Source organism: Eublepharis macularius, chromosome 5 (assembly GCF_028583425.1).
Source record: "Eublepharis macularius isolate TG4126 chromosome 5, MPM_Emac_v1.0, whole genome shotgun sequence".
In the NCBI taxonomy this organism is placed as follows: Eukaryota; Metazoa; Chordata; class Lepidosauria; order Squamata; family Eublepharidae; genus Eublepharis; species Eublepharis macularius.
Window position 1 is genome coordinate 69,152,320 of NC_072794.1, and position 25,952 is coordinate 69,178,271.

General features: G+C 42.3%; 1 protein-coding gene across 1 annotated transcript in view; it reads right to left on the reverse strand.

Moving 5' to 3' along the window:
- The window catches only part of TNNI3K (TNNI3 interacting kinase), a 323,247-nt gene continuing 297,295 nt past the window's right edge, over positions 1–25,952 (reverse strand). Inside the window, exons 23-25 of the mRNA XM_054979625.1 lie at positions 24,346–24,515; positions 2,454–2,533; positions 1–174 (exon numbers count right to left, since the gene is read on the reverse strand). Of these exons, the coding sequence (XP_054835600.1) occupies positions 98–174; positions 2,454–2,533; positions 24,346–24,515 (327 nt within the window). The 3' untranslated portion in view covers positions 1–97. The remainder of the gene's footprint in view (positions 175–2,453; positions 2,534–24,345; positions 24,516–25,952) is intronic.

The following is a 25,952-nucleotide window of genomic DNA, read 5'->3' on the forward strand; positions in this document are numbered from 1 at the left end:
TGAAGTAACATACAATGACTGAGGGCTGTAGTGGCACAGAAAGAATTGTGGCTGCCAGTTCAGGGCGAATCGCTCTTCAGGTAGATCGTTCTTGCTGTCAGCCACTGTCTTCAAAGCTGCCGCTGTTGCTGCAGGAATGAAATCGCATGGTACTCATGGGATCTGACACGTAACCTGTGGCAGGTGAAGAGAAGCTTAGGTGCACTAGTCACAAATGCCTTCCAGCCCAGCGACACCCTCCCATCTCTGCTTCCAGTTTGTAACCATATTTACAGAAGATAATTCGAATGGCATCTCCAGCTAAATAAGCAATCCAAAAATGTGCTCTAGAGGAAATGTTTCAGAGAATCTCTTTTCTGTCTTCAACCCCACCTCCACCCATAATTATTCTCTGAAGGACAATATTTGCAGTCAGATATGAAATACAGATGTACTGCCATTCATGCAGGGGAGAGTCACAACAGCCTTTATACCAGTGGCTGACAAATATTGTAATACACTGTCAAATTTATATTTGATTTCTTTCTCTTTCTTTTTTTAAAAAAAATACCTATTTTGACCTTGAATGGGGATCCGACAGTCAACAATAAGCAGCCTGCCAGAAATAATTATGCCCTTAATCCTGGACAATTATCATGACAATGGCTGCTACGGCAAGTTCCAGGGTGTCTATTAAGGGCTGCTATTATGCCTTTATCATCTGGGTCACTGGTCAAAGTGATGACTACTATTATTATGTTGCTGTAACATCTGCCAGCCTAACCTAGTCCTTGAGACTTTCTCAATACCAAGGCAATGATATGGTGATATTACTTGGAAAGGTAAAAAAATTAGTAAGGAGAAAAGACCTATTCAAAAAGCGGAGGAAGGGCCTACTTCCAACAGCGTGGCACAATACCAGTCTGTGACTCCACATCTTGTGACCCAACTTGGCATGTGTTGCAGACTGAGCACCTAAGTGGTTCAAGTCTAGCACATTCACTGTATTTCATGTCAGGGTAGTGTCAGTGGACTACCCTTAAGCAATAAAGCATAAATTGTCTATTGATTATGCTACATTGCCACCAAGAAGACTGGAACCACAATAAAATGTACCTTTTCCCCATTCAGGATACTGCTTCTGTGCCTGATGCACACCTTTGTGCTATATTACCAAAATAACCACACAATAATAAACAGTGTTACACACCCTTCTAATTCCATTGATGTCAATGCACTTAGAATGGTGTAACTTTGCTTAGAATTTCCCTGTAAAAGAGTTTAGCTGTCACAGAAGCTAAGAATCACACACTTTTGAGAGTTGGATACTAAAATTTTCTCCTCGTCTTTTCCAAAGAAAGGCTTTGAGTAGGGCTTCTGAAAGGGCTGAGTCTTTCCTGTTAGACTTCATGGTCATCAAAAGCCAAGACAAAAATATTAGTGACAAACATACATGCTGGTTTTCACAAGCTGACAAGCCTGTACAAGTACATGTTGAGTTTAGATACTGGGGAGGAGACAATTTATTTGTGCAGCCATGTCCTTGGTTTCTGAAAAGCCACACTGTGCAGGGCTATTTTAAAAAGTACAAGTCTAAGATATATAAACTACTTCTGTTAAAGATTTTCTGGAATTTCTAACCACTGGATCCCCTATCAGTTTAGTTGCTGGGAATCTCTATTGCCTTTGTGCCTAGAGGCCACAATGAGAAGTACTCCCCACTTTGCTAGACACCATGTAGTAACTGCAATGAAGTATTCATAATATGACAAATGAGGGCAGAAAAATAACAACAATCAACCAATCCATCAATGAGAAGACATTTTGAGTGGTGGATCAAAGAACACCAGATTCCAGGTTTTTTACATGACAATCGCTCAGCACAGCTGCATACAACACCATATTTCCTTCTGCACTCCAAACTCAAAAATGGGCATACTCTCATGAGCCTTAGCTGTTTATAACAATATATGATGGTGGACCTGATTCTATTATTGCTTTCTGCTTTCTGAAGGGCTTTGCTCCAGTGGAAGGAGCCTTGTTCTGGCAGAAGATGTTGGCTACCTCAGAAGAAGGCTTTGTTACTTAGTGGAAGGGAGTCATAGGATCCAACCCATAGACCTATGAAACCAGCAACATGATTGTCATAGTCTCATTACTTTTTAAGTTAGACATTTAAATTATCCTACATGTAAACCTAACTAATGCAATGTGTAAATTCATTCTTAGATGCACATGGGAATTATGGAAATGTACCTGAGGGTCTAAGGTTTGGTTAGAGTCCTGAATTTTGGGGTACTGTTAGCTCTGTTACTTTTACAGTTAGTAGTACCAGAAAAATATCCCGATCTTATTACAAAGTTGTTTTTGAAATTTCCAATATACTTTCATGATTAATTAGCAACAGTTTCATTATAAAGAAAAATGAATCAGCCCATGAATGGAACTGAACTTTGTTAAATCTGAGAACTCACCATTTCGGTCAATAGGTGGATATTGAAAATTTCTCCTCATCTCTTCCAATGAAAGGCCTTGAGAAGGGTGTTGCCCAGTACTGTAAAATTGATGGAATTACATAAAACTAGAAAAAATTGCTCTCTTTCCAATATATATATATTACAAGCCAGGACTTTTTTTCAGCAGGAACGCAGTGGAACGGAGTTCCGGAACCTCTTGAAAATGGTCACATGGCTGGTGGCCCCGCCCCCTGATCTCCAGACAAAGGGGAGTTTAGAGTGCCCTCTGTGCCGCTCGGCGGTGCAGAGAGCAATCTAAACTCCCCTCTGTCTGGAGATCAGGGCACGGGGCCACCAGCCATGTGACCATTTTCTCCGAGGGCAACCCACGGAGTTCCACCACCTCTTTTCCCAGAAAAAAAGCCCTGTTACAAATACAATATGCTTTAAAAGAAGACTCTATATAAAACATAACTATATAAAACGTAACTGTTTTACCGTGAAACCATTGCACTGTAAGAAGAGGAGCATAGCACACATACCTACACCCAGAGAAAGAGTTCATTTGCGAAATAACTTCCTATAAATCTTGGGCTTTGCCCCACCATTCTTGGAATGCTTTTGATTTTAGTAGTAATTTTACGTGACAACATTTTATCTGCACCAGTGGTATCAGGTTCATATATACTAATTTTGTTGAGACAGTGACCATCACCCTTCTGAAGTGAATCCCAATGTTGCTTGCTGTAAATATGTTCCTTTATCCTTAGAAACGATCAGGTTAAGTCTGCCTCTATCAGATCTTCTCAGGTGACCGGCAAACAGATGCCGAGTATGCCCAGTGAGTGGAAACCACCCTAACCACTTGTTAGTTGTTAGTATCTAGAAGTTTCATAAAAACATGTCTCTTTTGTCTGGTGAAGTATACAGTTATTTGAAGCGGTCTCAAAGAACAAAATTGAAAGCAACGTTCATGAAGTTGTGGCTGAAAGGACAAATCCAAGATAATTTTCAGAAATGCTTCTTTCTTGGTGATTTTGATGCGGGCAATTTCTAACTGATGGCAGGTAAGAATTTTGTATTTTAATGTGGCTATTTTTCCCAGTAGAAGTACTAAAGCTGTATTCTTAAGCATGCCTTCCTAGAAGTAAATTCCCTTAGAACAAATGGAGCGAATGCCACAGAACTATATTTATTGCTGGGAAAGCTTGTGGTTTTGTGCTGATAATATTTTATCTTTCCCTTACATTCTGGCAGATTCTAACGTCACCTATTTTTCTTATTTAAAACATTTTTGGATTTCTTTTACATTATTTTATTGCACAAATAAAACAACATTTTCTTTTTAATAATTTTGAAATACAGTTCTGTAAACATTCTGACTTGGAAAATTAACACCGTGCTGCTTGTGTAATGTCTGACTACTCTTGTCCATCCAGCTATGTAACTTTCTTTGTATGGTGTTGCATTTGTCATAACAAAGTGTTAAGTGAAACCAAAGCAGAAAACTAAAGTCAAGAACAGTAACTGTTTACTCTTATACTTCACTGTTAGGGTCCAAAGAACTACTTTTTAGACAGCTCCAATGGGATTTTTGCCTTTTTAAAAAATGCCAGAACACCCCCCCCCACCCCCACCATGTATCAAAAATAACTTACCCCATGGCTGCTCAAAACACAGAATCCACTTTGGGGTCAATTAATGCCATAGTTTTTTGGATCCTTATACTATTTGGCAATCTTCTTAATAGCTAATAATATTTGCTAACAAATATTTAGCCATTTTTAAGAAAGCGGGCTTCTGGAAATGAGCAATGCTTTAATTGTACAATTGTACAGGATAGGCTTTAATGTAAATCTTATTTATAATCCTAAAGAAAAATACCCATGCAGTGCAATGTGGCATTCAAGATGTTCATCAATGTTCTGCATGCCATGTATTTCCATTCTGTGGTTAGAGGCACATGATGAAAGTGTTGCAGGATCTTTGCTGCACTGAAATAGTTCACTTATTTGCTTAACACAATCCATTTATTCATTCAAGTTATTTAAATAAGCTGTACTTCATCTCTATTACGAATTAAGCTTCATGTTTACCTAAATGAAAACTAATGTATAGCAGCAAAAGTATGTGCAAGCAACAACAATTAATGAGGGTTAAGGTCAAATATAAAATTCAATGAAGCACTGATATGAGTCAAAAAAGCTACACACACATACACAAGTGGGGAACCCGCAAGGACTTGTGGGGACCATCTCATTTTCCCCTCCTCACGATTTCCTCTTTCCCTTCCCTGAAAGTCCCAATAGCCTCTCCCCTTTTTCTGCTTCCTTCTCTCCTTCCCACCAAGCAGGCAATCATCCTTTATCAGTTTCCTTGTCTGCAGCTTCCCCTCTTCCCCTCCCCAGGCAGCCTCACCCCAGGAAAACTGGTCCAGTTGCATAGTGCTAGCTGAGTTGGGCCCAGTTGCATGGTAGGGAACCTACAAGGACTTGAGGGGGCACTTCACTTTTCCTTGTATCACCTCCTCACATTATTTCCTCTTTCCCTCCACTTGGTAGCCCATATATCTTCACCTTTCCTTTCTTTCTTTTCTTTTCCCACCCACAAACCAACCTACTTTTTATCTATCCCTCATCTTCAGCTATATTTTTTTTTTACTATATTGATACTCACCTTTCTCCATAATAGGGATCCAAAGCAGCTGACATTCTCTTCCATTGTACCTCACAATAACTCTATGAGGTAGGTTAGCCTGAGTATCTGTGCCTGGCCTGAGGTCACCCTGCAAGTTTCCATAGCAGAGTGGGAATTTCAACTTGGATCTAACCACTCTAACATACTGGCTTTCATGGGGCGGCTGCTGTTGAACCGTAGGAAGCAGCTTGGCCTGGGTGAGTTATTGTCAAGATGCTGGCAGCATCTGCCATACCATTATCTGGGAGGGTGTGTGTGTTGGGGCTGGAGGTTATGATACTATGAGTGACTGTCTGTTGCAGCTGTGTTTCGCAGGCTGTGAATTCTTGACTTATCTCTCTTAGACTATGCTTGCTCCTAGCTGCTGGGAAAGGAGCCCACTTAACCTTGAAACCCTGTGTGTCCTCTCCTGTACAGTTAGTTCCCATCAGCCTATAGAAAGGGGCAGGGGAATGTTAGTCTGTAAATGAAATAGGTGCTTGATATGTAGACATGCTTCATTCCTGACAATGAACCCATTAAGATAATGAACTAGCAACTTTTCAGTAAAGCTCTTACTAACAAATAGTGGAGTCATTTGAATGTTACTTGGGAGATGCTTACAGTTATGCAAGCTGCATGTTAGCAAGTTGTTAGGGGGTTATTGACAGGCCTGGCCAGGATGAGTCCTCCCTTACAGGCCCAAACAGCCTTGGGATGGGCTCTGCCCCTCACCCTGCCTTTTACTGACAGAAACCAAGCCTTCAACAGGCAATATTGTTGCAGTCGCCTAGCAACAGCCACAGATGGCTTTTTTTTTTAAAGCTACAGTCACTGCTTCCATTATTTTTGGGTTTCTTAAACCCCGAGTGTTTTTTAGATTTCAGATTTTGCTGCAACCTTGGGGCTTTTCTCAGCATTGTAGAAAAATCTGTTATGACTGTTTATTGCTTCACTCTCTGCGTTTAAGTATCCACAGTTCTGGTCATGTTGATAATTAGGTATATTGACAATTAGGGGACCTGCGAAGACAGAACTGACAGGTCACCCATATATAAAAATAGGAGGAAGGGTTTGCAAGGAGGAATGGCAAGTACTTACATGTGTCCCCTAGCAATTACACCATTTCCAGCATGACCGGGAAGTGATAGGTTGCACCAGGGCCGATGCAGCAAATACTGCCCCCAAAATATAGCATTTTCACTCTCTTTGGGACTGACATTTATAGAACCAGCCCTGGTACTTCCAAGTTGTGCTGAAAGTGATATCAGTAGTTAGGGATACAGGCATGTGCCTACACATGTGCCTACACCCCTGGTCTGTCTTCTCCAATTTCTCCTTGATTTCCCTTACTAGCTGGGTGAGTGGTGGCTGGGACTCAGGGCCGGATCTAGGGTTGCCATCACTTGGCACAACCCTTGTCCAGCCCTCTGTGTGTGCGCCCGGCACTGCATGATGACATCACTTTCATGATGTCATCACGCAGGGCAGGAGGCGTGTCGCCCCAGCGTCCAGTGCGCCGTGGAGCTGGCGGTAGTGGCGTGGGTGTGCACTGGGGCGGCCGGCTTGCCACGCGGGCGGCTGAGCGCAGGGCTATGAGGCCTTCTGTGTGGTTTGCCTGCCCAACTGCCCCGTGCCACCCACAGGGCAAGCTGGCTGCCCCAGTGTACAGTGTGCCGCGGAGCTGGCAGCAGCGGTGGTGGTGCAGGCCTCCCAACCCTGTGCTCAGCCTCCCATGTGGCAAGCCGTGACATGCTCCTGGAGGCTGGCAGCCACACCCGGCACCCCCTCTTTGTCAGTGCCAGGGGCAGGCTACCCCCTGCCCCCCTCGATCCGGCCCTGCTGGGAATGGAGGCTGGGAGTGGGGGACCTGGCAAACTTGTGCAAGGACTTGTGGGGGACACTTAATTCCCCCTCCCCCATAGCCTCTGGCATTATCCTGCTTCCTTTTCTTCTTGCCACCCGCCAGCCAACCTACCTTTCTTTGTCCCTGTCTTCAGATATCCCTCCTTCCCTCCCCCAGAAGCCTGGCCAACTGCATAGTGCTAACCATGGGGCTAGGCCCAGTTGCAAGCTAGGAATCCAATAATTGTATCTATCACCTGTATCCCTATTCCCACTATTTCCTATTTCCCTTCTCCTGGCAGCTTCCATATCCTCACCTTTCCTTGCTCCTTTCTTTATTTCCTACCCACCCATCCTCTTAACTACCTTTATGTGCCGCAATTCTCAGCTACATTTATTATTTACTTCATTTATACTTCACCTTTCTCCCCAATGGGGACCCAAAGCAGCTTACATCATTTTCCTCTCTTCCATTTTATCATCAAACATTAGGCTGTGAGTGAGTGAGTGGCCCAAGGTCACCTACACAGGACAGTGGGGATTCAAGCTTGGATCTCACAGACCCTAGTTTGAATCTCTAACCATTATACCATACTTGCTATCACAAGGTGGCTGCTGTTGAACAGTAGCAAACAACCTGGCCTTAATGAGTGATGCATGTCCGGTGGCAGTAAGTCACTTGGTGGATGTTGATGGGTATGGCCCTGATGAGTCCTCCTTCAAAAGACAGAACAGCCTTGTAAAGGGCCCTGATCCTGTCTCCTGCCTTTTTCCTGACAGAAACCAAATCTTTAAGATAGACAGTATTGTTGCGGTTGCCAAGCAAAGGCTATTTAGAGAATCCATTTCTTAAAGCCACAAGTGCTCCTTTTATCATTGGGAGGGAGGTTAGCCTCCCAAATGTATTTATTTTTAGATTTCAGATTTTTCTGCAAACCTGGGCCTTTTCTCAGTTTTGTCAAAAGATCTGTCTTGTTCATTCATGGTGTCAATCTCTAGATGATAACATGGATTTTATAAATGATTGGACAAATCCATGGACAATTAGGGTTGCTGGGTCCCTTTAGTCCCCCAGCGGGGAACTGGGAACCTGGCACTTACCCTCCGCAGCAAGCGGTGTTCTTTCTCTCTCGTGTGTTATGTGTGAACATGCTTCAAACGTGAGTGATGACATCACTTCCTGGAAGTGACATCATCGCACAGGGGTGCCCAGGGTGCACTGCGCCACCAGGGGGCATCCCGGGGGTACGCTCCCCGCTGGCCAGGTAAGTGGGGTCAGGAGGGAGGAGGTGGGAACAGGGGATCCTGCACCCCAGGCAGGGGATTGGCAGCCCTATGGACAATAGTTCTGTCAATGGCTATAAGTCACAATGGCTAAAGCAGTATATCACTGCTAATAGCTAACTTTTTGACAGATTGTGACCTCAAAATATTTAGGACTTATGAGAAAAGCTCAGTATTATTCTAATTCTACATAGGGCAAAATTGGGGCCCAATAATGTACAATAATGGTAATTTCATGTAAGCACAGGCATTGTGCTTTGGAAATGACAGATAACATTTTTATTCTGCCTCGCCCATCACTAAGATTCAGTTATATTGAGCCATTATGACTTGATATTTGGTCTGCAAATTAATACATTTTATAAGTGAAAGAATACCAATGTCTTAAGTGATACAACTTTAGTTGGATCAGAGGCTCTTGTTACAATCCTGAACCCAGTTCAGGGAAGTAAGTTCTATTTAAGGCAGTAGGAATTACTCACAAGTAAAAAATGGTTTCACATTGGCGGACAAATTGGATCTTGCTTTCTTAACTTGCCAAATGCCTGCTTAAGAAAGACCTCTCTTTGGCTCAGTTGTGGAAAAGCCTCTGGACTGCAAAGTAGCACCAGTGCAAGGATGAGATGATTCCTGTGGGGCCTTCCTGATATTTTCATAGGAACATCAGTGACCCTCCTAAGCATGGTTACACCTTCCTCAGCTCATTGACTTCAATGGGCTTAGAAAGGTGTAACTCTGCTCAGGATGGAACTGTTTTATATTTTAGAGAAGTGAGGAAAACAGAAGCATAAATTACTGGCCTTTTTGGCTTTACACCTTTACCCATTTTTTGGTGCTACAAACCTGTTCTTGGGGCTGCCACACATTGACTATGAGCAGACTGCTATGAAATGCTTCCAAAAATTGTATGAAGAAAAATGTGACAAAGAAAAAGAAAAAGAAAAAGAATAAAAAGACAAAGAAAAAGAAAAATGTGACAAAGAAAAAGAAAAAGAAAAAAAAGACAAAGAAAAAGAAAAAAGAAAAATGTGACAAAGATTTTGAGAATGGTCACTTTGCCAACAAAATATTCTGGAATTACTTTAATTCACAGAAATGAATAATCTATATAAGATTGACCTTTCTTGGATTATCTCTCTAGTATAACCAAGGAACAACACACAGGAAACTGATTTTTGAGAAGGGAGGCAATATGTCATAGAATTTCAAGGAACTATTTTAAATTCATGCAGGGAAACTTTACAGCAAATAAACCAAGCATGCTTTAACAAACCAGCCAGTAAATAAAATAAGCTTCCGCACTAGAAAGTTAATGAAGATGATCCCTGAGTAATGACCAGTTAGTTTAGTCAGCCAGAACTGAAATTCAGCACTGAAGCACCTCTTTGGTCTGGGTTGATTTTGGCTTTATTTTTTCCATAGGTCATGCCTCACTGAGTTGAAGAAGGTAGGGAAAATCCAGAATTAATAATTAGTTCTAAAATAATAATAATAATAATAACATTCAATTTATATACCACCCTTCAGGACAACTTAACACCCACTCAGAGCAGTTTACAAAGTGTGCCATTATTATCCCCTTAACAACAAAACACCCTGTGAGGTGGGTGGGGCTGAGAGAGCTCCAGAGAACTGTGACTAGCCCAAGGTCACCCAGCTGGCTTCAAGTGGAGGAGTGGGGAATCAAACCCGGCTCTCCAGATTAAAGTCCCACGCTCTTAACCACTACACCAAACAAGCTACACTCGAGTAGAACAGAGTTTACATGTTAGTGAGCCATTTATACTCTTATCGAAGCATTAAATACGAACACTGAGTTTGTACCTGAACACACAGTTATATTTTTCTTTGCACTTGCATGTAAGCACGGACCTGAAAGACATTTCTCTTAACCATGTTTCTGTTACAGTTTAACAGGCATCCATACAAAGCCTTCTGCAAATTTGCAAAGTTTCTCCTGAATTTGGCAACCCATATGCTGAAAAGGGTCATAATTTACAGCTGTTTGTTAATTTTAATTGCCCCCCTATTCGGAATGAAGAGACAGACACAAGGCTTGGGTATAAATTTGGGCCATTTATTGACTAACATTAAACTTAATAACAGCAAGAGTATAACTAGCGGTACAGGTTGAGACAAGGGTTCAATTGGACGAATTCCTCGACTTGCTTGGGCGAGCACCCCCTGCCCCAGGTGCGAGCCATCCATGTGAATGGCTGTAACCCGGCCGGCCATGCGAATGGTTCCCTCCTTAAAGCTCCATACACGCCATCCGTGAAGCCCGAGGGAAGGACTTGTACAGGGGGTCCCACAGGCAGTCTGCCCTCTCAGCTGGCAGCCATACAGCCCGCCAGCCAATCCCTGACAGACCCCTATTCCCCACCAATGGGGAGGTGCCACTGGGTGCTCACCGACCCACTCTGTCTACCCATATCTAACCTGCCAGGGACCTAGGTTACAGTTCCACCACTCCAAATACCACTCCTACAAGACAGTACAAGGTAGGCGAAAAACACCTCTTCCCTGTGCCAATTTGGGAAAAGGAGAAAAAATTCCTACCTGGCCCTGGTAACCAGCAACCAGCTAATCCTGTACTGCCATACGGTGCGGTGGGTGGGCCGAGCTTCAAAGCTGACTGAGCCCTACAGAGGCAGAGCCGCCCTTTATAGGGCCAGGCCCCACCTCCCAAAGCCTGGATGCCCAGGAATGTAAGGCTGTCTCTCCATCTGTGCAGTGAGGCAAAAAGTGGCACCCAGCCTAAGCATGTTTCACAAACAGCTGGGTGTGCCATCTTGTCTACAAAAGCAGCTATATTTATTTCAAATGAATTTTACTGACTAAAAAGGCAAATCATGACAAACAATTGATGGAGGAGATCTTTAGGGAAACACATTCGTGTTCCTGGCCCCCTCCTTCTCTGCACATTGTTAACCTCAGCTCAACTGAATGCATGTGCCTTTGCTGCAATGCCTTACTACTCAATTTTAATTCAGAGCCTGAGGACATCAGATTGTTCAGTTCCCACAGAGTGACTGGACAATACAGACTTTGGCCATCCTCGGCATCAATTATTGTAATGCCTCTCCTGCATTGCCATTATCGAAGTAGAAAGATGGCATGGTCAGCAGACTCTCCATAGTAAAACCATTTAATGGTCACATTTTAGTGTAGGTAAATGTGAATGGATGAAGCAGCCAATGCCAGTGTAGCGGTTACAGTGTTGTACTACAACTGGGAAGCCTAAGGATCCAGTCCCTATTTTGCTATGAAGCTCTCTGAGTAACCTCGAGCCATTCGCACACTCTCAGCCTAGCCTCCCTCACAAAAGTATTGTGAAGATAAAAGGAGAGAATGTGCATGCAACCTTGAGCTCTTTGTACCATGGGAAACTAGAAACCTAATACTGGGTCAGATCACTTGTCCATCCAGATCACCTGAACACATGAAGCTGCCTTATACTGAATTAAACGATTGGTCCATCAAAGTCAGCACTGTTTACTCAGACTGGTAGTGGTTCTCCAGGGGCTCAAGTAGAGGTCTTTTACATCATCTACCATCTAACCGTTTTAAATGGAGATGCTGGGGATTAAATCTGGGACTTGCTGCATACCAAGCAGATGTTTTGCCACTGAAGAACAGCCCCTTCCGACCATCATTGTCTACTTTAACTGGAAGCAGGCGTCCAGGGATCGAACCTGACACTTCCTGCAAGAGCAGGCTCTTGTGCCAGAGCCCCTTCTTTTTCACCAGAAAAGCACTGCCATTCTGAATTCAAGAGTTCTCAGGATGCATCATAAGAGGGTGGCCAGTTAGTGTCTCTAGACCATTTAATCAAGGGGTACTTCTGTAGACAGAAAATCATCACGGCCACAGATATAAAGTTAGAAATAAACAACTCCACATTCAGTCTTGTAAAAGCACACCCCAAAGTATAGGATTTTCACAGAGAAACTTAACTGAAAGGAAACTCTAGCAGGGGAATAGGTAATCCAATATGCCAAAGGTTCCCATAGGAACACAGCATCTTTTATTTATACCTTCTTGGAACAGCTGCCTCATTTGGAGTCTGACTTGTTGAAAGTGCAGGCAGCAACTCCTAAAGCTGAGCTGTTGCAGGCGAGTCTCCCTGCTGCTAAACAAGCTTCTTGGTGCTCTTGAGCCCACTGCATCTCAGTCATTACTGGATTCTTGAGGTTCATTAAAGGCTGCCATGCAGCATTTTTAAGGCTCACCATAAAGAGCATGTGCCACGAAATGCTCTCCCCTGACTCCTGTTGGGTTGGAGTGGGGTAGGGATGCTAGTGCTTAAAAAGAGACGATGCTTCCCAAACAGCAAGGCCCCTATGCATCTGCTGTGATCCATCTCAGAGACAGAACCATAAATGATCCAATGATCATTCATGGCTTACTCTCATTAGCACCAAGCCAGTGGTCCTCCTGGCTCCTAGACTGGGAACAGCCAGGTAGTTAGCAAATTTGGAGTACTACTACCTGCGACTGCCAGCTGAGAGGTGCCGGCTGTGCTATTTTAAACACCTGTGCACACTCAGAATCACATTTTAAACATAGCCTTCTATCCCTTTCTTGTTTAAGGTCTGAAAACTCAGCAGGGGTTCTATTAAAAAGTATAGATACTCCCACAATAATTAAGACAGGCAGCCAGGAAATCTAAAGTAAATGTCTTGCCGAGTACTTATGAGCAAATGGAGCTCAAAGGGTTATCAAACTATTTGTGCAACATGGATTCTGATGTGCCTATGTAGCTAATGAAAGAAAAGTGAGGTCAAGAAAGTTTAGCCATGTTAAAGTTGTACAAGAAGAAATAGAACAAGTGGAGGAAACAAGCCACGGGACCAGGACCGCTGGGAAGTTTGTTGACTGGAGGGTGGCAGAAGGGAAGATAAGCAAAGGTGGCCTTCACCATTATCCCAAGAATAAGATTTGTTTAAGTATTGTGATAAGGTGCTGGTGTCTATTATGAGATGAACTTTACAATTAGGTTTTGAGCATTAGATGTTAAAAAAGATTCCCCAGTCAGACTTTTGTAGGAATTAGGATGCCTTGGGCCATATTTTGACAAATTTCAGCTTTCTGGATGTTGAGAAGAACTGTTTTGGGTTACATTGGAGCTCCTCAGGGAGTGATGTACAATTATCCCATTTATCAGACAGCTTTCTTTAAAAAGTAATCTATATTTTGAATTACTTTTTTATCAATAATTCTGAAGGTCCATGTGTAAAATCCAAGCATTTTTAAGTAAAAGATATATTTGTCATTCATAGGCTGTCAGAATACTTAGATAGCTGTACAAGAGATAAACATTGAAATTGAATCCCTTTTATTTACAAATGAGGAGCTGGAGTAGTAGTGGAAGCTCTGGCTCACCCCACTGCCCCAGTCCTTATCAGAGATACTAGGATATATTTAGCCTTCACAGAATTACTTCTTAGTCCATGCAGCTGGTCCTTACATAACCCTAACCCTAACCCCAGAACAACAACATTATTCAATTTATATACCACCCTTCAGGATGACTTAACACCCACTCAGAGCAGTTTATGAAGTATCTCATTATTATCCGCACAACAACAAACACCCTGTGAGATGAGTGGGGCTGAGAGAGCTCCGAGAAGCTGTGACTGACCAGCTGGCTTCAAGTGGAGGAATGGGGAATCAAACCTGGTCCAATTCCGCACGGCTTACCTGAAGCCAGGACGTTGTGAAACATGCTGGAAAAAACACAGAAGATCGCGATATCGCGCAAAACTCGCACAAGAAAACGCCATCTTCCGCATTTTTTCTGGCATGTTCTGCAACGTCCCGGCTTCAGGTAAGCCGTGTGGAATCGGCCCTAGTTCTCCAGATTAGAGTCCCATGCTCTTAACCACTACACCAAATTGGCTTTCCAGGAGAGGGGAGTTAGGATCAGTTGAGCTCAGTAGAGCAACCACTGCTGAATTTATTGTGTTTTAGCCTAGAGCAGAAAGCCAATCCAGGACAATGCATAATGGGTACTGAAAGAATGCCTTCACACTCTGTTGAGCCCAGGTGCTCCTTCTACACTCTTCAGGATAGAACACTTAAAAAAATTCAGGAGTTTGGCCCTGTCAACCATACCCTTGGCTTCTTAGCTCAATTTCTGCCAGGTTCCAAATGTTCATGAGTGTGCACTTTTTCTTTAACCACTGCTCACAGATTCTCTTGACTCTGTGTGAGGTCTTCCCGTAGATACAATGGCTCCCTGGTTTTCCCCTTATTTAGCTCCACTACCACCCATCTTTTCAAGCCCTTGATTTTCAGTCAACTGTCCTACTTTCTTGTCAGCCTGAATCTAGTACAGTGGTTGATTTTAGTGACATGTTACATATACTGGTTAGTAGATCAACAATTTCACATCTAGCACATCCTGAATCTAGTCATTTCTGACCACCAGCCAACAATGCTGCCTGCCTATCACTCTTGTCTTTCCCTGCTTCTCTTTGGCTCAGTGTATGCTTTTCCTGCATTCTCCTTTTTTAGCCTCCTCTTTCTTCAGGTCTGCATCTTCAGTACTGCTTTCTTTTCTCCCTGTTCCCCGGGTTCCTATGTCTCCTAGGATCTCTTCTTATTCATCTTTCTAGTATGCATGGTGAAATCCTAAGCAGAGTTACTGTAGTCTGAGTTCATTGAAATCAATGGGCTTACATTGGAGTAACTTTGCTTAAGATTTCACTGTAAACCTACCACTCAAAGTTTTATTTCCTGAGTAGTTTGAATGTGAACATTCCATGATATCAAAGTAAATCCAGTCAACTCCTGTAAGAGGTCTCTTCACAAAATCTCATGATACAAAACATTGTACTGGTGAGCTAAAGCTTCCCTGAATAAGCTTGTACATGCATTAAAACTAAATTACATTTTTAGGCAAAGTGAAAATTCATTTGAGTAAGAGAGAAGTGCAGTAATTTCATCTGATTCTACCTCTTCACTATATTCCTCCTACACTGAACATTATTATTTTTTATTTATTATTTACTTTATATACACCCCGCCCTTCTCCCCACTAGTGACCCAAAGCAGCTTACATTGTTCTCCTCTCCTCCCTTTTATCCTCACAACAACCCTGTAAGGTAAGTTAGGCAGAGTGTGTATGACTGGCCCACAGTCACCCAGCAAATTTCCATGGCAGAGTGGGAACTTGAACCTAGATCTCCCAGGTCCTAGTCCCACACTCTAACCACTATATAATACTGTTCAAGAAAAAAAATCCCAAAATAAATGGAGGCCTAGACTATTTTTTTGCATGTTTGTATATCTCATAAAACAACTTGGGTGATAGTACAGCAAACTCTTCCTCATTTCCAAGCAGGAAGAGTTAGATAAATAACACAGAGAGAATCTGCTTGGACTCGACAAGGTATGACAGCAAGACTGTCTATCAGACTAAACCTGATACTCAATGGTGAGAGTAAAAAAGGCTGTTAGTTTTTAAATGTCCCATAAAACCTGTGCTTTGGAAAACAGATGTTCCTGCAGTTTGCCTTCAGAGATTTTAAAAAAATTATTAGCCATGGTTCTAGGACACTGGCACTTTTTGCAAAGCTGTGAAAGAAGCTAAACTTTATAGAAACAATTAGTCAGTGGGAAAGTTATTTATTTCACATGACCCAAAGAAAACAAAAGTCTTGCACCAGCCAAAGCAACTGTATTCTTCAGATACATTCATAGCTACTGGCCTTATTTAAGGATTCTCTTTAAAATGCTTTCAAGGTCTTTTTCCCCATAGAATTTGACAGGATAATAGAATTAGATTTGTTGAATCCCGATAAACTGTATAGTAATGTGTCATCAACTTCACTTACTTTTCAAGTGTTTTTTCTGGGTAGAGTCTGTTAATCTACCTCTGCTAAGACATAAAATCATGAAATGGAAAAAAAGGCAACTCAATCAGTTATCCATGTGACAGAAAATTCTCCATTCAACACAGTTATGTTCAATGACCAGCTACTGTTAGCAGAACACAGATGGCCTCTGTGGAGGCAGGCAATGTTTCCAGCCTGGGTGAAAATATTATCTCAAGCCTCTTCTAGCTTTGTTAAAAAGACAAAGTGGTTTTGCTTAATGGATCCCTTGGGGTCCCTTCCAGTTCTATGATTCTATGATCTTGGACCTGGGCCGTTTTCACACAGCCACACGCCCAGAAGTTCACGCGAAACTCACGGCATAAAAGTGTCTTCCTAGCATGATTTCCCAGCATGATCCCATTTAATGGCCCCTTTTCTGACATCATCAGGCCATTAAAGGGGATCGTACCAGGAGATCATGCTAGGATGACGCTTCATGCCATGAGTTTGCATGATCTCCCGGGGCGCGTGAGAAAACGGCCTTGGTTCTGAGTGAGGCTCAAAATCTGGTGCAAGATGCAGAGGTTATTGTGTTGTTATGTTGTACCTGTTGGGAACAGAGACCACAATGCTTTTAAGTTCAGCATTCATGTCAATGGAAAGTTACCCCTAAAGTCCAAAATAGTAACATTTGAGTTCAAAAAAGCGAACTTCACAGAGATGAAGGGGATAGTGAGAAGGAAGCTGAAAGAGTGGTTCAAGAGAGTCAAATCCTTAGAGGATGCTTGGAAGCTATTAAAAACCATACTAATTAAAGCCCAGATAGAATACATTCCCCAAGTTCGAAAAGGTGCTGCCTACTCTAAAGATGCATGTGTGCTTAATGGCCAAAGATGAGGAAGCCATAAAAAGCAGAAAGGCTTATTTTTAAAAGTTAAAGGTCTGTTACAATGAAGTGAACAGAAGGGACCACAGGGTCTGGCAAAAGCAGTGTAGGTTAATAATTAGGCAAGTGAAAAGAGAATTTAAGCAATGGATTGCAAAAAGTATCAAGACAAATAGTAGGGAGAAGAAGAGAGGTAAGAAGGGAGCTCTGACTTTTGAAATCTTTCACTCTGAAGATCTTGTTAGTCTCTAAGGTGCCACTAGGCTCAAATCCTGCTGTTCAAGACAAACAGTAAGTATTTCTTTAAAAATATTTAAAGCAGGAAACCATCCAGAGAGGCAGTTGGGCCTTTGTATGACCAATACGAGGATTGCTAAAGGAAGATGGGGAAATGGCAGAGAAGCTAAATGAATTCTTTGGATTTGTGTTCACTGTGGGAAGTGTGTGGCATGTACCCAGGCATGGAGTCTAAAGAACCGAGTCAAATGGTGGTGACGAGACAAGAAAGCATAAATCTACTGGGGAAATTAAAAACCAATATGTTTCTGGATTCTAATAGCATATACCTTAGAGCTCTTAAAGAACTCAAATGTAAAGTTTTTGATCTACTAACCAGTATATGTAACATGTCACTAAAATAAACCACTGTACTAGAGGATTAGAGAGTAGCAAATGTTACAACTTTTTTTAAAAAGTGGCCCAGAAGGGAATTAGTTAGCCTAATGTCTGTCTCAGGCAAATCAGTAGAAAGTGTAATAAAATACAAATATAAAATAAAAATTGTTAGGCACACAAAGAAATAAAACCAGCTGAGGGACGATAAGCATGGGTTCTGCCAATGGAAATCTTGCATAACTAACCTTTTGGAGTTATTTAACAAAGAGAATGAACATGTAGATAATGGTATCTTGGTAGATATTATGTACCTGGACTTTCAAATGGATTATGACAAGGTACTAAAGACTCATAAGTAAGCTGGGATAAGAGGATAGGTCTTTTTAAGAAATCGGATAAATGGAAAGAAGCAGAGAGTAAGAATAAATGGCCACTTCTCTCAGTGAAGTAAGCAGTGGGGTCCCAAAAGGATTGTGGCCAGTGCTATTTAACTTGTTTATAAAGGATCTGGAACTGGGGGTGAACAGTGTAGTGATCAAGTTTGCAGATGACACAAAATTATTCAGGATGGTGAACCAAGGCTGGCTAAGAAGATCTCTTGGAGGATCTCCCCAAACAGAGTGAGTGGGCAACAAAGTAGCAAATGAAGTTTAATATAGGTAAGCATAAGGTGATGCATATTGAAACAAAAAACAACATTAAGTCCATGCTAATGAGGTCTGAACTTGCTGAAACTGAGAACTCAATAAAAATATCATTTCAGTGTGCTACAGCAGTGAAAAAGGCAAACTATGTTGGGGATTAGGAAAGGGATTGAAAACAGCCCATATTATAATGCCTCTGAGAGATCTATAGTGCAGCCTCATCTGGAATACTGAGTGCAGTTCTGGTCAACAGCTCAAAAGGACACTGCAGGCCTGGAAAAAGTACAGAAGAAGGCAACCATGATGGCTGAGGGTTTTGAGCTTCTTTCCTATGAGGAAAGGCTGAAGAGTCTGGGACTTTAGAAAAAAGATGACTAAGGGGAGGCATGATAGAGGTTTAGACATTACACTTGGAGTAGAGAAAGTGGACAGAGAGGGCTTTTTCTCCCCCTCATACAATACTAGAATTTGAGGTCATCCAGAGAATTTGATGGGCAGGATGGATGGAAGGAAATACTGCTTTACTCAGTGAGTGATTAAAATTTGGAATTTGCTGCTGTTCCACAGAAAAAGACTACTTTAACAGGAGATTAGACAGGGTCGTGGTTTATCAGTAGCTTCTAGCCTTAGTGACTAAAGGGAACCTTTACAATCAGAGGCAGTAAACCTCTGAATACCAGTGCCAGGAGGCAACACCAGCAGAAGATCTTGGCCTGTATGCCCTGTTGTTGGCCCTCTAGAGTAATTGGTTAGCAACTGTGTGAGACAGGATTCTGGACTAGATGGACTACAAGTATGATCCAGCAGGGCTCCTTGTGTTTTGTTCTATTTTCAATTCATCCAAAGCCTTTGGGCTAGTCTTACAACCATACAGTCATGTGTTACACAATGACAACAGTAATTCATATTAAAAATAATTTATGAACATTGTGAACAAATCTATCCTGCCTTTGTCCAAAGGAAAGTGACCTTTTGGAGAAAAATGGAGGCAAAATGTTAAACATCTATCAAAGTAGCCAGTGGGAAATTGAGGACAAGAATACCCCAAACACTGCAACCTCTTTACAATATCAACCAAATTAACTTTCCCAGTGCTCTTGATGCTGGCTTCTCCTTGAGGTTCAGGCATGAATGCAAGTTAACTTTGCTCTGAATCTTCCTCTCTTTCATGGTTTTGTAAAAAGCAGAAGTGGCTGTAAAAGACACAGAATTAATCTGTAATTGACAATGTTTTGAAAGAAATTGGGTAGGAGGCAATCTAATGGGTTTAGTGTCACTTGTATCATTGCTTACCTGGAAGTAAAAAGATCCATTTAACAACAAAGTCAAAAGTCACACTGTGGGAAGAAACCAATCTTTCACAGAAAATTTTGCTCTTGTGTTAAAGTTTCCTAGATTCAACCCTCTTCTGTTTTGCAGCACATATGTTCAGGCAACACAAGAATGCCTCAAAAGTTTCAACTGTCATGAATAACACATCTGACAGAGTTCGACTACCCCTTTATACAGGTCCCACTAACTTTACACAGGTCTCACTAACTAAAATTATTTGGTGTAGTGGTAAGAGTTTTGGACCTGGGTCTGGAAGAACCATGTTCCCCAGTCTGCCATGGAAACTTGCTGGGCGTCCTTGGGTGAATCACATACTTTCAGCCTAAGCTACTTCACAATGTTGCTGTGAGGATGAAAGAGGACAGGAGAATGATGCAAGCCATTTTGAGTTCCCAATGGAGAGAAAGGTAGAGGTACATCTGAAGTCAGTCATTCAGTAAGGAAGTACATCCACTTGCTTCCACAGGCAGTGGGTATTAGATTCCTAGGTATGTGTCTATCTATACTACTATTATATGAAAGCACATATTCACAAAATGGATCTTAGGTACGCAGTGTGGAGAAACTATCCCTCATTCACAGCCATCCTCTCATTTTGCTTTTAGCTGTATAGCTACTTATTTGGACTAACATGGGATGAAGCAAACAGTGAAATCCTAAGCAGACTTACTCCAGTCTAAGCCCATTGATTTCAATGGGCGTAGACTGGAGTAACTATGCTTAGAATTTCACTGAATATGTCTTGGGAGTGTTGCACTCTTATGTGAGTCCCAACCAAATAAGAGAAGGCTGGTTCTTAGCAGTCAATTGAAACTGTATAAAACTTGTTGCTTTGGACCATGAACCACGAACTTTCATGAACTTGCCCCAGTTTGCAAACTGGTTCATTTGGGTCATGAAAATGTCACTTCTGTGGCAGCAGAAGGTCACTTCCATGGCTGTAGAAAGCCCATCCCCCCATTGCCTAGAAAATGGATTGATCGGTGCCAGGCTGTCTGGAGTGACAAACCGAATAATGAACCAAACGAACTGGCCTAAAGTTCGTGGCAGTTCATCAGAAATGGGCTCTGATAAACTGCCAGTTTACGAACTACAAACCGTCACAGTTCATGATGGATTTTGGTTTGTATTTCAGTTTGTGCCCACCTCTAGTTCCAAATATGGGCATAACCTCTGGGTTAAATACAGGGGAAACAAGAAAACATAACAAAGAGAGTCTTCTGGAGCAAAATGTATGCTGATGAAATTCCTGGAGGTTCCTAACTGGTCCAATCACCTGTATTTTGGGTAAGGCATTGTTTCCGGGTTTTTTCCCTTCCAATATACCTATAGTGCTCCCATGTAACATGATTACATTAGGCATATAGCCTCATTTTTCCTTTAATATCTGCCTTTTGTCCTTACTGGCAAGAATCTCCTTGCATCATCCTTACTCAAGTATACTGCATCTGGAGTTGAAGAAGGGTTTCAAAACGTCCAAATGAAAGTTCAAGGGTATCTGTTGGGAAGACGGCCTAGGAAGGCCTTGGAATAACTGTGCCATTTATTCGACCACTGGCTATTTTTCTAACCTTCCTAGGATCCATTCTGATCCAAATCAGTCATGTTGTAGAGCTTCTAGGCACATGGAAGTTGTTGAACTGTGGTTTAAAACCACTTAATATGGTTAAAATGATAGGTACTTTTAACAGTGGCATTTAAAGAAGAAAATAAAAGAATAAAGGTTCATTCTAACATTTTTATTTCTCTATCTGTATTGGTGTTATTTTTCAGACACAAATGTTGCTGCTAGGGATATGCATACTTGCCTTTCTTTCAAGAATACAAAGGACAGCCTTTTCCAGGGTGGCAATCCTATCCCCAAGAACAGGACCAAAAGGATCATTTTGAATACCTACAATAATTTTCTTTCTGACTTCTGCCTCCCCTGTTTGGTCCTTCCTCCTTTCAACAGCAGCCTCTACACAGAAAGCTCATTTTATAATTTGGGGAGCTTCAAAAGCAGTTTCTGACAATATACTAGTTACAGAGGTGGGAGGACAGGGGAAGAGTGACAAATGTGGGTTTATTCCCCAAAGTCTAACATATGTCTAAAGGGGTTCTTTAAGTTTCAACCCATACCTCCTTAATTGTGTGTGGTTAATGGGGTACATGGTGAAATTAGCTAAGCAAAGGTCCTTCTCCAATGCATGAGGCAGCTAAAACTCACTGGAAGAGGTGAAAAATGTAACAATAGGGCATAACAGATGTGAGCACATCATACAGAATCACACCCCTGCCTCTCAATTTGTGTCTTTAAAAAAAAATTAAAGCCTCAAGAAACTGTTGTCATTAGAAAGCTAGGTCATTAATCATCTCAGTATGTTGTATAATTGAAAAAAAAATCCAGTGAATCTGCACAAACCATCTTCATTTTGTCGTTGTCGAAGGCTTTCACGGCCGGAGAACGATGGTTGTTGGGGGTTTTCCGGGCTGTCTTGCCGTGGTCTTGGCATTGTAGTTCCTGACGTTTCGCCAGCCACAGCTGCTGGCGAAACGTCAGGAACTACAATGCCAAGACCACGGCAAGACAGCCCGGAAAACCCCCAACAACCATCATCTTCATTTTATTTTACATTTTGCCTCTGGGTAACTCTTTCAGTGTTCTATTTATAGGATTGGAGTTAGTTAATTTGTATTGCACAGAATTTTAGGGGGAACTGTTCTGTAACCCTTTGGGTTATACAGGAACCCATTTCAGCAAGCTAATGAGCTTGGGTGGAGCACTGAAGATGAACATTAAATTACAGTAGCAGGGAGACTGCTGTGATAACTACTTTTCTCACCCTCTTGGGTATCTATATTGTAACCTAAATGTGTCACTCGCTCATTCTTTTCATGCAAATCTATTATCTGCTGCAGCACAAAAGAAGAACTAATACAAGATCCCTCTAACACCATCTCTGTTGTTTCCCCTTCTCTTCTGTTGTCACTCTTTCTTTTCCTTTGATGAATATTTGCAATCAGATTAATATTTTAATATGATATGCCTAATCCTCTACATTCCAGAGTGGATCCTTTCTCGTGGAGGGGGCTTTATCGCAACTATTTCATATAAAATATTTGTTCAAACAGTTCCGATGTGTTTGCACTCAGAGTTACATTACATTGTAGGTTTTGTAGTTTTAAGGCTGCGTAAACAGTTGTAAATGCACATGCAAGGATCTCATGCAGAATTTTGTCACCTTTTGGGCAGTAACATTCGACGTGAGGTTCAATTATATGAGAGCCATTCTGGAGTCCCCTTGAGTAAAATGGTTCCCATGTGGTTCAGGTTGAACATAATCCGCCACTAAATCAGCAGTGGCTGAACATAGCCTAACTCAAACAGGGCACAGTATCTTATTTCAGGACACCAAAATACTGGACAACACTTCCAACTACTTTGTCAGACTGCACAGGGAAGCCATTGAAATTCACAAGCATAAGCAAAACTTCAACAGGAAAGAAGAAACCTTAAGAATGAACAGAGCACGGTTTCCAGTTCTGAAAAACACCAGGCTAACAAAACACTCTATACCCGACAATAGCCCTGCAGAGAAGATTAGCACATCAAGCACCAATCCATATGCAAAAGAACCTCCTCAGGATACAGTGAAGCCTCCCTCCATTAGCATTCCACACCCTGGGAAATTCTTACAGGATGACTCAGCTCAACCCCACCCCTCCTGAGTAGATATAAATGACCTGCCAACATCTTTTCCACACTGTGACACTGAGAGATCTCTGTCTTTTGGTGCTACACCTCTGAAGATGCCAGCCACAGCTGCTGGTGAAACGTCAGGAACTACAATGCCAAGACCACGGCAATACAGCCCGGAAAACCAACAACAACCAAAGATATATTAGTTGTAAACAGCAGCTCATGTAAAAGGCACCACAATTTGCCTTCTTAGTTGCAAATCTGTCACCTGTCTAATATGTAAAGAAACATTGCATAGAGATAATCTGGAGTAACTAGTTTAATTTGTCAAACATCTAGAGAGGAAGTAAATAATTAATTTGTGTCCAGGTTATGTTTGGGGTGTCTGATGGGTCCAGGCTCCAGGATAAGCCATGCCCCAGAACCTAGGGACTTCAGTTCCTGCACCAGTATTAAGTGGGACCACCCGTGACATTGCCCCATTTTGTGCAATTTACTTGAAATAAGACATTCATGGATGCCAGGAAGCTTAACAATTAAATTTCGTAAGGTTCTTAGTATTCTTGGATCCCACTTGAGCGTGCACCATAGCATCTCTTGGATGCAGCATCTACTACAGCAACCAGGGTCTCAGGCCTTTCTACAACATCGCTTGGAATTTTCTTGCTGTTCCATTCACCTGCAGAGATTGAGTCAATATTAGCTCCATTTCAGATCAGACAAAATACTGGTGTGAAATGGATCCATTTGTTGAGAAGAAAAATAACCCCCCCAGCAATTATAGAATTGATGCTATGAGCAAAGGATATCTTATACAAAATATTTTAATTGCTTCTTTCAACTTTAATATGCCTCAGACTATACAGAATCCAGAGTAGGGAGAAAGTGTTAGCTTTTCTGATGCTATTGCAGCTTACATCTCCTGAGTAGTATGAAACATTAAAGTTGTTTGTCTCCCTGAAAAAAAGAGTCATTTTTAATTCTGTGATGCTTTCAAATGACTTACGCTAGATGATAGATATGTTTAAACAGTCCAGAAGAATAAGTTTCAGGCAGCTCATAACCTGCTAGAGTTGAGGAAGGAACTCCTTCTTCTGTTCTGTCCTGGGATCTGCATTCTTACCTTTGGGACCAGACAGCATACGCTCTTGAATTCAAGGCATATTCCAATTCAAAGCGGCTACGCAAAGCAGCAACATGGCTACGGCCAGGGCACCCTCGAGCAACCAGGCAATCCGATGAAGAGGAGGGAGAAAGAGAACCACTGCTGTTGCTAGAGGCTGGAGACATTAGCTGGATTGAACAAAGAGGACATTGTCAATATACACTTATGACAACTGCAGAGTCTTGCCAGAAGGGCCAACAGCAGCATTCAACACTTGCTGTATGTCACAAGTACCCTTGCTGCACTTCTCTGCTGTTTCTACTACTCTCATCATGCTTGATGTCGTTTATATAAAATTGGTTGCCAACGGGAAGGCAGTCATTGTAACCTGTACAAATGCATTCTGTGATATTTGTTGTTTAAGGGGATGGAATCCCTTTCATTTGCACCCCCTGTACATAGACAAGGAAAAGGCCCTTCCCCCAGCTGTCTCTATTTGTGAGCTACAAACAGAGATGACTTCCTTCTCATTGAACCATGTAGTCACTCACTATAATTATTAGTGTAATACTGTACTGTCTCATTAACTATCTCACTGATGCTATCTTACATTGATACCAGTGAAAACACAGTATCCTACTTTTGGAATAGCCGGAAACAACTGTTTTGTAATTGCTGGGAAGTAAACAGAGTTAGACTTTTCTTAGGCTTGGTTCTACTAGTTTGGAGCAGAGATGGGCACAAACCAAAAAAAAAATGAACCATGAGGTTCGTGGTTTGTGGCTTTTCATGAACCAAGAACCACAAACCGGCACAGAACTGGGCCCAGTTACAAACCAGTTCGTGGTTCGTGAGGTTTAAATGCCCCTTTCCGGCCACTTAGCAGCGGCAAAGAAAGGGGCATTGGACAGTTTAAACATCCCTTTCCTGCCTTGCAAGTGGCAGATCCCTTTAAACTATCAGCTGGCAGGAGGCGGGGGGGGGATCCCCTCCCTTGCCACCTGCCAGCTGATAATTTAAAGGGACCTGCTGCTTGCAAGTGGCAGGGCCCTTTAAACTGCAGCCGCAGGGCAGCAGCAGCAATTTGAGGGGCAGGGAGGCCGTTTTCAGCCTCCTCTGCTGCCCTGTGGGCCCACACAGCGGCAGAAGAGGCCGAAAATGGCCTTCCCGCCCCTCGTGGGAGGAGGGGGAGGATGCCGCAGGCTGCAGCTCAAGTTAAGTGTGTGGTGGGGGCGGGGGCTGGGGTTTGGGCAGTTTAAAGGGCCCTGCCATGGCAGGTCCCTTTAAACTATCAGCTGGCAGGTGGTGAGGGGGGATTCCCCCCCCGACCTGCCAGCTGATAGTTTAAAGGAACCTGCCATTTCCAAGCAGCAGGAAAAGTTTATATGGCCATTTCCCTGGGGAAATGGCCATTTAAACTGCTCCTTTAAATATGACCCAACAAACCAGTAGACCAGTTCATGGAAGTTCACAGAAACGAGCTTTCACAAACCACTGGTTCACAAACCCCAAACCGGCCTGCTACGTGCATTTTTTTGGGTCGTAATTCGATTCGTGCCCATCTCTAGTCTGGAGTGCATCATTTTTAAGCAACGGAGAATGCGGTATTGTTTATATAATATACC